A 16,936-nucleotide genomic window follows, 5' to 3' on the forward strand; every position below is an offset into this window, starting at 1 on the left:
GAACTGGCATGCTGTAAGAAAAGAAAATGCAAATATTAGCGCTTGCGCAGGCGTATGCATACTTTGTCACAGTTATCTCTGTGAGCAACTCAAGCTAGTGAATGACACACACATAGTAAATTCACAGACACAGAAAATGGCATTTAAAATGTTAAATCATCACGCAACCTCGAGTGTTGCTGTCATCTTTCTGCTTCTGTAAAGGGAAGCACACACAGACTCATCTGCACCCCTGCCAGGCGGGGGTCAACTTCACACAGTCGTGTTACATCAGTAAAGTCTTGTCAGCTTTTACCAGTCAGTCAGTTTGTTTTCCTTTCACTCACTCATTCATGCATTCATTCTTTCTTTCTTTGCTGATAGTGGAACCTATCGTCGCATTTAGTTTCCACTCTCAGCAAAATGACGTCATTTCAAAAGAAAATGAAGAACTTTAGTTTGGATTACATCGCTGAATCCTTTTGGACTGGGACTGTCATTTAATAATTGTCCCAAATAAGTGGCTTTCTCCAGAGTCCATTTAAATGTGGAGAACTCACTTGGCACAATTTTCTCGACGACGTGTAGCGCTTTTAATTCCCGACGTGCAGATCTGCTTAAAGAACAGAGATTATCGAACAAAACTTTCAGTGCACTGTGAAAGTATCAAAATAAAAAGGCCTTGCTAAGTCATGACACAAACTCCTCATCAACTTCACAACAGGAGAAGAATCATCAGCTAGATTCACTCCAAACCAACCATCAGCTGCACCACTCACAACATAAGCCTAATGTCTTCTTTAACTTATGAGTTTAATCACCAGGTCTGTGTTCTTCACTCATTTAGGCCACAGATCTATTTTATTCAGTTTTCCTTTTCCATTCATCATAAAACATGTGACATGCTGTCATGCACTTCACAAAACAGTCTGTTCTGACGTATTCAGAGTTGTGTATCTAAATACAGGATTCACTCGCACATCAAAGCAGGAAACTCAGTGTTTTAGAGTCTCCACTCAACACACAACAACTCCAACACATCTCATTCACTCATACTAGAATTCAGTCACCTTTTATTAATCTAAAACCGATCAACTAATTTGCATATCAGCTATTAACCCACTAAGTTGACAGGATGACAGAAAAGCATGTTCAAAATAGTATCACAAAAGACAATTTCCCTCATACAGTAAATCACTTGTGCTGCATTAATCAAGCAGGAAGCTTCTCCCAATTTACCATTTTAACAACTAAATTTATTGTCTGATCACTGGTTGGTCAAACCAGGATCTTTTTTCCCACAAAAGTTAAACTGTTGTCCTGCAACCTGGAGGGTCAATTTTTTTTTTTTTTTATTGGATAAATTCAGTATTTGAGAACAAGTGTCTGCTAAATTGACACTATTTTAACACTGATGAAAGATAACAAGCTAATTTTCATTGCATGTGTGTTTGTGTTATTAGGCAGGTTTAATGCAGGTCTGTGGAGCTGCATCTCCAGCAGAGCATGTTCTCTGCCTTTCCTACACACTTCTCTGCTATTTGATCATTTCTTAACTAATGTGCTATGAGTCTTCATGAGTCATTTTGTGTTTGGAATTGTTAGTAGGGTTAATGCATGTTCTGCTTGTGTGTGTGTGATTTTGTATATGTTTCTATTTTCGCAATGTTTCAGACTCCGTCTCAATTTTCCAACTTAAGCAGTCAGTTTTCTTTTCCCCAGGTTTGCTAACCCAAATTTTGATTTCCCACATTAAATAATTCCTATGTGTTCTCACCTAGCCTTCTCACTCTGTTGTCCTCTCCCACTTCAACAGTCCAACAGCCGGCAGTTCTCCTTCAGCTTTGTCCTGTGTCCCACTGTCTCTTCTTGCCATTTTACTCCACAGGTGGCAAATGTCAAACTCCAACTGTTCAGTTCTCCTCAAACGTTTTCTTCACATGCACAGTGAAGTCACAGCCACTCTCACTATTGTCCTCTGATGCGGTTGACTTCGTGCTAGTGGCTGAAGTGCTGCTGCTGCTTTCTTGGGCGACTTCTTAGCAGCTGCTGCCGGTTTCTTGGCTTTGGCTGCGGCGGGCTTCTTGGCTTTGCTCTCAGTAGCCTTGTTCATCTTGAAGGATCCGGAGGTCCTGGTGCCCTTGGTCTGCACCAGAGTGCCCTTCGCCACCAGGCTCTTGATGGCGGTCTTGACACGGGCCTTGTTCTTGTCCACATCATAGCCTCCGGCAGCCAGAGCCTTCTTGAGAGCGGCCACGGACAGGCCGTTGCGCTCCTTGGAAGCGGCCACGGCTTTCACAATCAGCTCGCCCACGCTGAGGCCGACCTTCTTGGGCTTGGAAGTCATCGTCTTCTTCTTCTTGGCCTGAACCTCGGCGCAGGGCGCAGGGCGTGTTTATGATGGAGCCTTTCCCACCACAGCGCTGGCACGTTGAACGCATCATGAAGGGTCCATTTCTTTCATGTCGCTAGCCGCATGTGGCTTGCCCGAGTCACTCAGTCCTTTTTGAGCATTTCAACATGCTGCCGCCGCAGACCCTGGCCTCAGATCCAGCAAGTTTAGCGCGCTGATCTCCAAAAAAGTCCCGAAGGCCAGAAAGACGTCAAATAAGTGTCTCGTGCTGAGAACTCAAACAAAAACTCCTCTTCCCGCTGCCATCTTGCTCGCCCCTCCGTGAAATTCAACCAATCAGACAGGAAGATGGGTTTGCTTTCTTCTTCTGCTGCTGTTTATCCACATTGCTGCTGCTTTGCTGGGACTTTTTGTGCTCAGGACTTGCTGCTGTCTCTTTATCATGTTATTGCTTTGGAGCTGCATTCCTTATCTTCAGGGAGGAGTGAGCTCGCTTGTGAGGTTGAGAAACACATGGCACTGTAAATAAGTCAGCCAGAAACTTGGCCTGCATGTTTCCAATGATGTTAAACTATAACTTTCTTCCGACTGCTGCATGTGGAAAATTGATTCAAGTCTGCTTTTCACCTGAAAGTGACAAACTAAAACATGTTCATTATCATCATCACTGTTTAATCAACACACATCTCTCTCTCTCTCTCTGTCTGTGTTTGTGTGAACAATCTTTTCTTAAAAGCAGAAAATGACATTGTAGTTGTTTTTCGGCTGATCAACACAAAACCTTTTTCCTATGATTATTTCTCTTCGTCTACAATGTAATTTGTCTCTTTTTCACTCTTTTTTTTTTTCTTCACAATAGCTGGTGGTCTGCAAAATCACTGCTCTCACTCACAATCAGAGGCAATTACTTTTGCACAGTGCACAAAAACACTGTGATGTCAGACACATTCACACTCACTTTTTCATCTGCATAAATAAATCATATGGCTGGAGATAAGTGCCATGGTGATCCATAGGCATGATCACACATTTATTTAATTATTTTCAACCCAACAAAACAAATAAACAAAAACATGATGCTGATGTTATGAACACTCTACACACAAGTCAAGATGCAGGAAAACTGCTCACGGAAACGCTGCACACTCCCTGTTTCCCCCTCTTTGAGTAGTTCCCAGACAGCTCTTGATCTGATAACGTGTAGCTTGCTCATCAGCTCAGAAAAAAAACTGCAACGCAACATCACACAGTAGTTGCATGCTCTGCCCACAGCGGCAAAGTCTTACACTTTCATATTCAACACAGCTCCTCCATCATGTACTTTTAGATGTTTCATACAGGGTTGAGCATATTAGTTGTTTTCACAGGTGTGCTGTATATCTCAACAATGGTTCATAATAAGACGACAGTCTTCCACACAGGTCAAGTGCCTCTATGCACTTCATTAGTTTAAATATTTATCTATATCACTTCACCTCACATGTCATTGTACTGAATTTAAGCAACCACAAGCTTAATGTAGATTACTTTTAACAACTATCCACCTCAATTAAATCTATGGTCTGGCACACAGGCTGCTGTCGATCAGGGCAAGCTAAAGAATAAACATTGTGTCAGCAAGGGGTGGGGGGAAAGCCATTCACCAGAGCATATCTTAAGTGCTGCTGATGTGGGCTGGCCTTCTCCACAGCTCTCCAAGGCTGGTGTGTTTTCTGAAAACTTCTAACATTTGAATCTCTTCCATTTATAAGCCTGCGATTAACCGCACGGCTCAGGTCCGCGTGACCGCGCTCGCGTGAACCCGCGCAGCTGTGGAGCCGTCGCTCTCTCTCTTTTTTACATAAATACTTTGTGCTGCCAGGAGCAAAGTCCAGCACAAACGTCTGTCTCCCTCCGACTCACTCTTGGTTGCTTAGAAACCCATGATAACAACAACAGTCGGTGTCACAGACCACATGTTCTGCTCCGCACACACAACAACAACAACAACGACGACGACAACAAAAACAACACAAAATAGGCCTACTGTCCAGCACAATCTGGACCCCGCGGAACTTCTCAACACCCCACTGAGCGGTGGAGAACTCACTACAGTACCCCACACAGCGGTCTGTATTTCGCCCCACTAAGACGGCGAACCAAAAAAAGTTCGAACTGCGCAACTCTGCGACTTAATGCTTCTGTACAAAAAACCCCACTGAGCGGCCTTGTACATCGCCCCACTTAGACGGGGAATTTTAGCCCCACTGAGCGGCCACGGACAACGCCCCACTGAGCGGCGAAGACGTAATTTTAGCCCCACTAAGCGGCCACGGACAACGCCCCACTGAGCGGCGAAGACGTACAGTTATAGAGTTGGACTCTAAACTTACTCGGTGTTGCTTAGCGTGTAATATCAGCCTCGAATCCCGCCAATCGCCATTCATCGAGGAGAAAAGACATACAGCGAATCCACAGGAACTTCCTGGCTGACGTCAGTCTTTCAGCGTGTCCCTCCTCCCCTCGGTGAATGCGATTCCAGGGCTCCGGCATCGAAGGACCAATTAATGTTAGGTTTGTAGCATAAACCTATTCGCTGGAACGTTAAGACAATATAATTACACTGCAAGCAAGACACAAGTAGGCAAACTTCTTCATGGTACTCGTGCACGGGAGAGAACCGGACAGGCACCGTTCCTTCGCTTGACCCCAGTAGCTCTCGTCCGTCCTCCCATACACTATCCTTTTATTGAGGTTACATGAATATGCATAGGTTCATTAACATACGACGTCTACATACAAACAAAGAGTACCTTGCCTGTGTGTGTGTGTGTGTGTGTGTGTGTGTGTGTGTGTGTGTGTGTGTGTGTGTGTGTGTGTGTGGACTGCTGATCAAAGGGTCAAACATCCTTGGTCAGGAAGAGGGTGGCCTCCCCCTCACCCTAGATGGTTCATCCTAGATAACACGGTGAGGAAGTCCTGCAGTTCATCTAAACAAAGAGCACTTAGACTAGAACAGATGCAACTACGTTAATCCTACCATAAAATAATAAGACACGGTATGACCTCTCATGCTCCCAAAGTGCTGTCTAATACACACAAAGTTTGCAGACTATCAAGGATCAAAACCTCTACCAATCTACAACTAATTACAAAACTCTAAGCATATATAAGTAAATATTTCTAAGCATAAATGACAATCAACAATACAAATCTAACATTGCCCCTTGGGGATGAATAAAATCTTCTGATTCTGATTACTACCCTAAGAGATCAATTGTCAAAGCACCTTAAGTAGATGGTATAATAATTTCGAGCTTTGAAGTAAATTTTGATTCTATTACTTAATGTGCAGAAACAGAATTACAATTTAGCCACACTACTTGCATGCTGACTTGGGGTATCTTTGCCACTGTTTATTAGACACTGAACTTCTGGACTGCAAAGCCGCCTTAAAGTCAAAACAACTCTTCACAGTTTAAAAAAGGTCACATGAATGCATGTTGTGGTGGAGGGTTTGCTGAAATCCGTGGAGGGTGAAGTAGAGTGATTAAAAACATACTGCATGGTCAGAGCAGGACGCATTAGAACTGTGGATAGGATCTTGTAAATACAATTCCCAGCCAGGTAACTCAATGGACAATAAACTAAATTTAACTTACATAACACTTAATGGGTATGTAGAGGTGGAAAAGTACAGATATGTCTATTTTCTGATTATTTTTACAATATATGCTGCAGTAATTTTCTCTAATTCCACCATTATTCGTCTTATTGTGTTTCATCAAAGCCTTCATGAGCCCATGTATATTTTTATTGCAGTTTTGCTGATTAACTCTACTTTTTTTTTGCACAACCATCTACCCAAAGTTTTTGCTTGATGTTTTATCTGAAAAACAGATTATATCACACACAAACACACACACACACACACACACACACACACACACACTGTGTCACTTTCAGTATTTTGTACTTTACACTTCAGGAGCTTCAGAATTTTTAGTGTTGGCAGCCATGGCCTATGACAGATATGTGTCTATATGCAAACCTTTGCAATATTCCGTAATCATGAAAAAAAAACTACCATCTCTGTTTTCTTGGTCTTAGCGTGGCTTGTGCCTGCTTGTCAGGTTGCAGGAACAACTGTCAGGGCTCTGTGTGCGGGCAGGCAGAGATGAGGATCCAAATGCAGGACTCGAACACAGAATTGTAACTCACAAAACCTCAGCTTTATTGCTGGCAGGAAAACAAACATGAAGTGAGGATGGACCACTGAGACCAAGGACACACAGGCATAATCTGAGGGTACGACGCGACACTGGGCATGGGAAAACACAGGGCTTAAATACACAGGGTAGTAATGAGGAAATGGGCCACAGAAGGGAGACACAGCTGGGAGAGATCAGGGCTAACGAGACATGGGGAACAAAGCTGCACACACTAACATAAGACAAAGACTTTCACAATAAAACAGGAAACATGAATCACAACTCAGAGACATGGACTCAACACAGAGACAGAAAATGAAACATGGAACTGAACTATACATGAAACCACCATTCCTAAAACATGGATAATAGAAACATGAAACTCTAATAATAATAATAATAATAATAATAATAATAATAATAATAATAATAATAATAATAATAATAATAATAATCATCACAACAAGAGAATGAGAAACAATCCAAAACACCAAGATAACTGAAACACAAAGTACCAGAGAAACAAAGAATAATCCATGATGCAAAAGTGAACCAAAACATAATAAACTCGAAATACTGGGTCCAACGGACCCAGAACCGTGACAGTACCCCCCCTCAAAGGGCTGGCTCCCGACAGCCCCAAACAAAAAAAAGCATAAAGCACCAGGCCAGGGCGGGCGGAGGGGGTGCAGGACGGAGGGACAGAGACCAAACAAAAAACAAGGAGCTCTAGAGTCCACGAAGAGTTCAGGGGGCCGACCGTGCACACGGCAACGGCGGCGACGGGCAAACAGTTCCGGAGGCCGACCGTGCACACGGCAACGGGCGGCGACGGGCAAACAGTTCCGGAGGCCGACCACTTGGAAGGCAGTGGCGGCCACTGAGCAGGTCCGGAGGGCGGCCGCGATGCCAGCGGCGGCGACAAACCCTTTCCGGAGGCAGTCCTCGAAGGCCATGATGCCACCTAATAGGCCCGGAAAACGGCCGGCAGAGGCGAGGCGGAACGGGTCGAGCTGGCTCTGACGGCGGTATGGCAACCGCAGGACCAGACGAAGACGAAGGTGGAGCCGAGGCCGGACCAGGCGTGGATGAAGACACGGAGGCCGGACCAGGCGTGGATGAAGGGACGGCTGCGGAACCTGACGGCAGCGGGACGGCTGCGGAACCTGACGGCAGCGGGATGGCTGCGGATGATGATGTAAAAGTCGCGGGGGACGATTCAGCAGGTGATGGCTGAACCTATTTCCCCGGACCATCAGCAGGTGTGAGGATGTGCTGGCTGGGTCCCCCAGGACCCTCAGCTAACGAGGCGTGGTGCTGGGTGGGCTCCTCAGACCCTCCAGCGGACGTGGCTTGAGGCTGGACGGGCGACTCGGGCCCTCCAGCGGACGTGGCTTGAGGCTGGACGGGCGACTCGGGCCCTCCAGCGGACGAAACATGAGGCCGGCTGGGTTCTCCCGAACCCCCAGCGGACGAAACATGAGGCTGGCTGGGCTCCTCGGGCCCTCCAGCTGGAGCAGATGCAGGGCCAGAGGCAATAGGGACCCCTGACTGAGGGTGAAGATGAGAGGCTGATTTAGCAGATGACAACGCCAATGATTCCTTCACTAACTGAACTACTGACTGGGTTATGGATTGCAACAAAGCTTGCAACAAATCTGATTGTGGTTGCGACTGAGCTATGAATAACGGGGGTGAAGACTGAGCTACGGGTGACGTAATTTGAGATGAAAGCGGTAGTGGAGTAGGTGACAGGGCTACAGGTGGCTGCTGATCAGGGGACACTGTAAACTGAGCTGAAGGTGGCTGCTGATCAGGGGACACTGTAAACTGAGCTGAAGGTGGCTGCTGATCAGCTGACTGAACTGAAGGTGGCTGCTGATCAGAAAACTGAGCTGGGAACTGCCATAAAGGTTGTAGTGATGGTGGTTGTGATGGTGACTGAGCTAATCCTCCTGAGCCTTCTGAACACGACAAAAACTGCTGGAAGGGCTCACCTGAGCCTCCAGTTGACACAGGAACGGGTGCCGGCACCAGCTGAACACCAAACCCTTCCACCCGAGGAACTGAAACGGGTGGAGGGGAACGCTGGGCCCGAGCTACCCTAGGAGCAGAAACAGGAGGAGAGAGAAGCTCAGGAATGGTCTCAAAATGCCCAATATTGCCAACTGGGTCTGGGCATATAGTCTTAGCAGAGTGGGCAACCTCAGAAACATTCAACTGGGACACAGAACAGTCCCTGGGAAGAGCCACGGTCTTAATAGATTGTAGAGAGGTGCAACTAGAGTCCTTAAATGTCCTTGGGGAACAGACAGCCCCTTCCTTCAGAGAGCCTGAGTTACAGCCTGAAATTTCTGTCCCTACCAACTGCCTGCGCCCTTGCTGAAAAGTACATGGCTGAAAGGCTGGCTTAGAAACATTAACCACCTCCCTTTCAGCTGACTTGAAAACAGAACTTGAAGCCTCCAGAAATTTCACAGCAGTTCGAACATTTCTCCCCCCAGATTTAAGTGGCGTAGTCTTATTCATTTTAACACTAGGTTCAGATTGGGCAGAATGAAAACAGGTTCTTAAATCCTCAGAGCAGGGGTTCACAGGGTTAACAAACACAGACTCAACTACCTTTAAGTTAGTAGATTTAGATTCACTTGAATGGCAGGTAGTCTTCAGAATCTCAGGGGTAGATTTATTGTTTGTTATGTTCAAGAGTTCAGGAGGAGCATGAGAAAGACAGTCTTTGTTGCTCACCACTGCTGACTGTCCAGAGGAAGCGGAGCGACGGCTGCGTGAGCGTCGCTCACTCTGGGAAGAGGGAGGTAAGCCAGACTGCGAATCCTCCTGCAGACCGGGCCGAAAGTCTTTCGGTGGGCCGGGCTGGGACAAAGAGGCGGGAAGTTTGTGTAGCTCCGAACGTGGAAGTCCCAAAAACAAAGCAAAGGATTGCAGTGGAGTAAGCCCAGTGTCTTCCACCACATAATCCTTCTTTCGTCGCTGCTTGCCCCTCCTGCAGGGCCTGAATTCGGAGAGCAGCGGTGGAGTGACACCAGAAAACGGAGGAGCTACTGCCGTCGAGGGAGAGCGCTTGGCCCCTCGCATCCCTGACGGAACAGCTGATGGAACGGCGGTAGCCATCGCAGTTTGGAAGCTGCGGGGCCCACCCAGAGCCAAACGAGACCCATCAAATGGTGACTCGTGCTCCCAGGCACACCTAGCCCCCTGCCTCTCCCTCTCCTTGAGGAAGGTGGAGACTGCGGGTCGCCGATACCATACGGAGTCTGCTAGATCCATACTGGTCGCGTCGTTCTGTCAGGGCTCTGTGTGCGGGCAGGCAGAGATGAGGATCCAAATGCAGGACTCGAACACAGAATTGTAACTCACAAAACCTCAGCTTTATTGCTGGCAGGAAAACAAACATGAAGTGAGGATGGACCACTGAGACCAAGGACACACAGGCATAATCTGAGGGTACGACGCGACACTGGGCATGGGAAAACACAGGGCTTAAATACACAGGGTAGTAATGAGGAAATGGGCCACAGAAGGGAGACACAGCTGGGAGAGATCAGGGCTAACGAGACATGGGGAACAAAGCTGCACACACTAACATAAGACAAAGACTTTCACAATAAAACAGGAAACATGAATCACAACTCAGAGACATGGACTCAACACAGAGACAGAAAATGAAACATGGAACTGAACTATACATGAAACCACCATTCCTAAAACATGGATAATAGAAACATGACACTAATAATAATAATAATAATAAACATCACAACAAGAGAATGAGAAACAATCCAAAACACCAAGATAACTGAAACACAAAGTACCAGAGAAACAAAGAATAATCCATGATGCAAAAGTGAACCAAAACATAATAAACTCGAAATACTGGGTCCAACGGACCCAGAACCGTGACAACAACATCACTAAGTGCTACTAGAAAAGTGTGTAACTTTACTCTGCAAGGGATATTTTGTAATAAGTCAATTTACAAACTTCATTGTGTGAGTTCAAGAGTTTTGGCTATTTATGGTGTGAATGTTTTGCTCAATATTGTATTTTTTCCCATGCTCTACATAGTTTTCACTTACACAAAGATACTTATAATATCTTATCAAAGCTGTAGAGAAGTCAGGAAAAAAGCTACACAGACCTGCTTACCTCACCTGCTGGTTTTATTCAACTATTCATTCTTCTGTACATGTGAAGTTATTATACTTCGACTGGAATCTGATATTTCACAGACTGTACGTTTAATAATGACTTTGCAAGTGGTTTTATATCATCCACTGTTTAATCCAATCATATATGGACTAAAAATGAAATATATTTCTAAACACCTAAAGAGATTGTTCTGCTAAGAAAAAAGTATAGTGAGATGTTTGATTTTGATCCCTGAAACAGATTTATTGTTTATTTCATCAGATATTCTTTATATTGATATATCTCCTATATAAATATTGATTTATCTCTCTTTGTACTTAACAATTTTTCTTTTATCTATTTATTTAACAATCTCTCACTTTGTGTGAGAATCAACATTTTGTTCATGTGATGAACTCTTCTGTTACAAATTGGTGAGGACTTCTACACTAACAGTCACATTTATAGCTACATGTTGACAGACTTTTCAAAATCATCTGCAATAGAAAAAAGTAAAGACAAAAAGAAAATTAATTAAGAAAGCAGCTCTTCAAGTGGGCACTGATAGGAAAAGAAACATAGCTGTTGATAATAATGCAGATTTGGGTCCTGCTGTTAAATGAAACCTTCCCCTTGTATATGTACAGTGGGGCAAAAAAGTATTTAGTCAGCCACCGATTGTGCAAGTTCCCCCACTTAAAATGATGACAGACGTCAGTAATTTGCACCAGAGGTACACTTCAACTGTGAGAGACAGAATGTGAAAAAAAAATCCATGAATTCACATGGTAGGATTTGTAAAGAATTTATTCGTAAATTAGGGTGGAAAATAAGTATTTGCTCACCTCAAACAAGGAAAATCTCTGGCTCTCACAGACCTGTAACGTCTTCTGTAAGAAGCTTTTCTGTCCCCCACTCGTTACCTGTACGAATGGCACCTGTTTGAACTCATCATCTGTATAAAAGACACCTGTCCACAGCCTCAAACAGTCAGACTCCAAACTCCGCCATGGCCAAGACCAAAGAGCTTTCGAAGGACACCAGGAAAAGTATTGTAGACCTGCATCAGACTGGGAAGAGTGAATCTACAATAGGCAAGCAGCTTGGTGTGAAAAAATCAACTGTGGGAGCAATCATCAGAAAATGGAAGACATACAAGACCACTGATAATCTCCCTCGATCTGGGGCTCCACACAAGATCTCATCCCGTGGGGTCAAAATGATCATGAGAACGGTGAGCAAAGATCCCAGAACCACACGGGGGGACCTGGTGAATGACCTGCAGAGAGCTGGGACCAAAGTAACAAAGGTCACCATCAGTAACACACTACAACGGCAGGGAATCAAATCCCGCAGTGCCAGACGTGTTCCGCTGCTGAAGCCAGTGCATGTCCAGGCCCGTCTGAAGTTTGCCAGAGAGCACATGGATGATACAGCAGAGGATTGGGAGAATGTCATGTGGTCAGATGAAACCAAAGTAGGACTTTTTGGTGTAAACTCAACTCGTCGTGTTTGGAGGAAGAAGAATACTGAGTTGCATCCCAAGAACACCATACCTACTGTGAAGCATGGGGGTGGAAACATCATGCTATGGGGCTGTTTTTCTGCCAAGGGGACAGGACGACTGATCCGTGTTAAGGACAGAATGAATGGGGCCATGTATCGTCAGATTTTGAGCCAAAACCTCCTTCCATCAGTGAGAACTTTGAAGATGAAACGAGGCTGGGTCTTCCAACATGACAATGATCCAAAACACACCGCCCGGGCAACAAAGGAGTGGCTCCGTAAGAAGCATTTGAAAGTCCTGGAGTGGCCTAGCCAGTCTCCAGACCTCAACCCCATAGAAAATCTGTGGCGGGAGTTGAAAGTCCGTGTTGCTCGGCGACAGCCCCAAAACATCACTGCTCTCGAGAAGATCTGCATGGAGGAATGGGCCAAAATACCAGCTACTGTGTGTGCAAACCTGGTAAAGACCTATAGTAAACGTTTGACCCCTGTTATTGCCAACAAAGGTTATGTTACAAAGTATTGAGTTGTATTTTTGTTATTGACCAAATACTTATTTTCCACCCTGATTTACGAATAAATTCTTTACAAATCCTACCATGTGGATTCATGGATTTTTTTTTTTCACATTCTGTCTCTCACAGTTGAAGTGTACCTCTGGTGCAAATTACTGACCTCTGTCATCATTTTAGGTGGGAGAACTTGCACAATCGGTGGCTGACTAAATACTTTTTTGCCCCACTGTAAGTATTCTTTTGCCATGTTATCAGACTGTAGAGTGACAAATTAGTCAAACATAATAAGAGTAGCACATGGGTGTAGAATTGCTAGCTAACAACAAGCTTGTAATATAGTGTGTTTTCACCATTGTTTTTTCCTGAAATTGGCTTTATTTTGGTATTAAATCAATTTGTTCTAGAAGTAATTAGTGTTACCTTAAAACTTCACACATCACCTACAGCAAAGTGCAAAAGCAACCCAAGAGTTCCTTATGGCAAAGAAATTATGTTAATGTTAAGATATTTTAAGCTCTTGGAGAGATGGTTGAACCTTTGTGTCCTTAAAAGACCAGAAAAGTTTTCTGGTGTCGAATATATTTACTAATAAAAGCTTGAGGAGCTTAAGGGTCCTGTGCAGCATCCTTGCTGTTATTTGGACTGCACTTTTCTGGACAGAGATCTGGGATGTCCTTCACTACCCCAAGTCCTAAAATTACTATGTGAAACACTGTTTCTTTCACCCTCCACATCTTCTCACGTTCCTCTCTCAGCCCTTGGTACTTCTAAAGCTTCTCATGTTCCTTCTTCCTAGTGTTGCTATCACTTGGTAACACCACAGTACATCTATCACTACAGCTAATAGACCCCATTCCAACAGTACTGCTCAGAGAGGTCCTACCTTAAAGTATACCTCAGTCTTAAATATGGGCATACCACAGGCCTTTAAAGTGGACATGAAACACTTCATTTATAGAGGCTAATTTACATGATGGAGCCCAGCTCTCACAAACTGACACAGTGTGTGTTGCTGGATTTAGGAAAATAGTGCTTAAAACGCTAAAGAAGCTAACTAGAGTCCATGATCGTCTGGCAGCACAAATGAACAGGTCACCACCATGAGGGAGAGGTCGCCACACCACATGATCCTGCTAAGATGAACAGACATATGGCTCAATACACAGAAGGAAATAAGCAGGAATTCCAGAGAAACAACACACCAGCTACTGGTACAAGGTACCCAATACTGCAAGACCAGGCTCAGCAACTTATGCATCACCTGGATTGGCAAGAAAGCCTATGACTCGATGCCCCACACACAGATCTTGGAACGCATAGATTTGTACAAGATAAAAAGGACACTAAGAGCCTGAATCAGAAATTTGATGGGGATGTGGCGAACTTCAAGCCTATAGCACAAGTCGCCATCAAGTGCGGGATTTATCAAGGAGATGCGCTGTCCCCACTCGTGTTCTACATATGCCTGAAACCCCTGAGTCATTGACTGTAACAACATCGGAATGTAATTTGTACTGGAAAAATGTAGTTGGATGTACCTGGGAATCCCACAAACAAATAACCATGAAGAAACTGCTAGGAAAGCCAGTCTCCAGCAGTGTTGATTGCCTGTTGTCTCTGGTCCTCTGGGACTCACCCTTTGGCAGTGGGCAACCCATCTGGGCCTTCCTGATAAAAAATATCTAATATAGTAGAATAGAATAGAATAGAATAGAATAGAATAGAATAGAATAGAATAGAATAGAATAAACCTTTATTATCCCATGGATAACAGATTTTGACATAGATTGTTACACAACTGTACACACAGTAGCTTTTTCACATTTTAGTTCAAAAACCAGAACCTCAGAGATACATACTTCATCAATCTTAAAAAGTGAACATTTGATAAATGCCACAGCCAAAACTTCACCCTGGCCACTTTCTCTGGGACAATTAAAACAATCATAAAGGGAGGGCATAGTTCACCAACTAGGCAGTCCTCTCCAGAGTTTATTCACATTTCTGTTAAAAATATAAAACTATCAAGGGCTCTAACATTAAAAAGACTAAACTTAGCAAGGTGAATGGAGGTAGCAAAGAAACTGTAGGTTGTAGATGAACAACATTTAAAAAACTGGATGAGGCAAGAGATTAAGGCCAAAATACCAAAAACGTCACTTGAGGGTTCAAGTCCAGCTGTATTGTATATCAGTCTATTATAATCAACAGGTATGGTTGTTCATGCCTGAGGTTTTTGTTTGTTTGTTTGTTTTTGTTTTGTGTTTTGATACTGCATTCTGTGTCAGTGAAGGGCCTGTACTATTTCTTCAATTGGTTAATACTCTGCGTAGAAGCCTGGCTGGTCCTGAAGGCCTCTATAGATTGAAATCATCTCAACAGAGACTTCAGGTTACACCCATGCCTTACAGAACAAAAATAGTAAAACTGACCAAATAAAGGATCCTTTCCAGAAAATGAAAGTGAACTACTAGCTAAACTACATTTTCTTGCACTCCAAAAGAAAACAAACTGGAAAGAAAATCCAGATATATAGTTTTCAACTGTAAAATAAAACATATTTTGAGGTGTCTGAACTGTATGTAACACAAGATTGTAATGGAATTTCATTTACACAGAGCCACAAGATAAAAAGTGACTGGCATGATAACTGTCTCATTTTTTAAGTACTCGACCTTATGTTACTCTACTTCATCCCTTTTTCATTTCTCTTGATGTTGTGTTAGTATCCATTAAGAAGGATATTCACGTTTAATTTCATTGTGAAAATCAATAGGGGCAATCACATTAGATGAAACTATTAACAAATGTATTATTAATGAGGAGAGTGATATCAAACATTCATTTTAATATTTGTTTACGTTTCATTTTGGTTTTTAAATATTGATCAATTCTCAGTTGTAGGAGGAAAACATTAAGCCAGTTTTCATAAAATTCATAAAAAATGAGTAATAAAAAAAGACTATAAATTAATAAATTGGTTTGCTTGCAATTAACTGAACAGTATTTTGAGGTGTTTAGAAATTTCTTTCATCTTTAGTCCATATATTATTGGATTACAAAGAGGGTTATATGTTACAAACTGTAATGTCATTATAAAACGTGCAGTTTTAGGAAACTCTGATTCCAGTCTAACTATAACCATATCATACGTAAGCAAACAAGAATAGTTCATTAGAACTAGCACATGAGGCAAACAGGTTTGTGCAGCTTTTTTTCTGACATTTCCACAACTCTGATAGGCAACTATAATTATCTTTATGTATGTAAAAAGTATAAAAAACATAGGAGAAAGTGCAACATTAAATAGAACAACCATACCATATATAGATAATTCTCTTGAATTGACACAATAAAGATGGTTTGACGAATTGTTACAAAAAATACCTTTCAGAGTAAAGTTACAGAATGGTGTATTTGCATTTCCTGCTATTGGCACTGCAACCTGAATAGCAGGTAAAAACCAGCACAAAAGCAGGAAAATATTGACTCTTGTTCTTCTCATTATAGAAGGATATTGCAAAGGTTTACATATAGACACATATCTGTCATAAGCCATAGCTGACAGCAGTAAGAATTCTGAGCAACTTAAGGCATAAAACAGGAATACTTGAAAGAGACAGGCTTGATACAAAATAATCTGTTTTTCAGATAAGAAGTCAATCAAAAGCTTTGGGTAGATGACAGTGCTCAAAACAACAGAATTCACTAACAAAGCAGCAATGAAAATATACATAGGCTCATGAAGGCTTTTTTGAACTACGATAAGCCACACAATAGTGGAATTGCTGCAAATTATTAGAATATACACCATAAACATGATCACAAAATAAAGATAACGGTATTTCTCCACTTCCACGTGACCACCGAAGGTTATATATGTTAGATTCATTTCAGCATTTGTGAAGATCAGAAACTGAACTAAAATGTAAAACAGGTAGAACGAGTAACAAACAGTGTATATATAATATTTGTTTTATGTAGATTGTCTTATTGATAGCTACCTAAACTTGGTGTGTGTTCATTTTTTAAAAGTGAACAACTCAAGTTACATCAAATATATAATGAAACTTCAGTCTCTATGGATCTCATTAAACCGTCCACATGGACTTGCTACTATGTTGACCACTTTAAGAGAGTGTTAGCTGTTAGACCTTACCTACATGGGTGCACATTCTTTTTTTATCTTCCGAACCACACTTTGCACTTTGAAAAAAAAAATTCAGCGTTAGGTGCACTAAACA

The 16,936-nt window shown here is 43.0% G+C and overlaps 1 protein-coding gene and 2 pseudogenes across 1 annotated transcript; 1 reads left to right on the forward strand and 2 right to left on the reverse strand.

Moving 5' to 3' along the window:
• Positions 1-1,838: 1,838 nt before the first annotated feature.
• Positions 1,839-2,621, reverse strand: LOC113007953 (histone H1-like; annotated as a pseudogene).
• Positions 2,622-5,946: 3,325 nt separating this feature from the next.
• On the forward strand, positions 5,947-10,889 carry LOC113007335 (olfactory receptor 6N2-like; annotated as a pseudogene).
• Positions 10,890-15,684: 4,795 nt separating this feature from the next.
• On the reverse strand, positions 15,685-16,599 carry LOC113008104 (olfactory receptor 6N2-like). Its single transcript, XM_026145263.1, has one exon. It carries the CDS (start codon positions 16,582-16,584, stop codon positions 15,685-15,687), a length of 900 nt encoding a protein of 299 aa, XP_026001048.1. The 5' UTR covers positions 16,585-16,599.
• Positions 16,600-16,936: the final 337 nt, after the last annotated feature.

The sequence above is a fragment of the Astatotilapia calliptera genome, chromosome 16 (assembly GCF_900246225.1).
Source record: "Astatotilapia calliptera chromosome 16, fAstCal1.2, whole genome shotgun sequence".
Classification (NCBI taxonomy): domain Eukaryota; kingdom Metazoa; phylum Chordata; class Actinopteri; order Cichliformes; family Cichlidae; genus Astatotilapia; species Astatotilapia calliptera.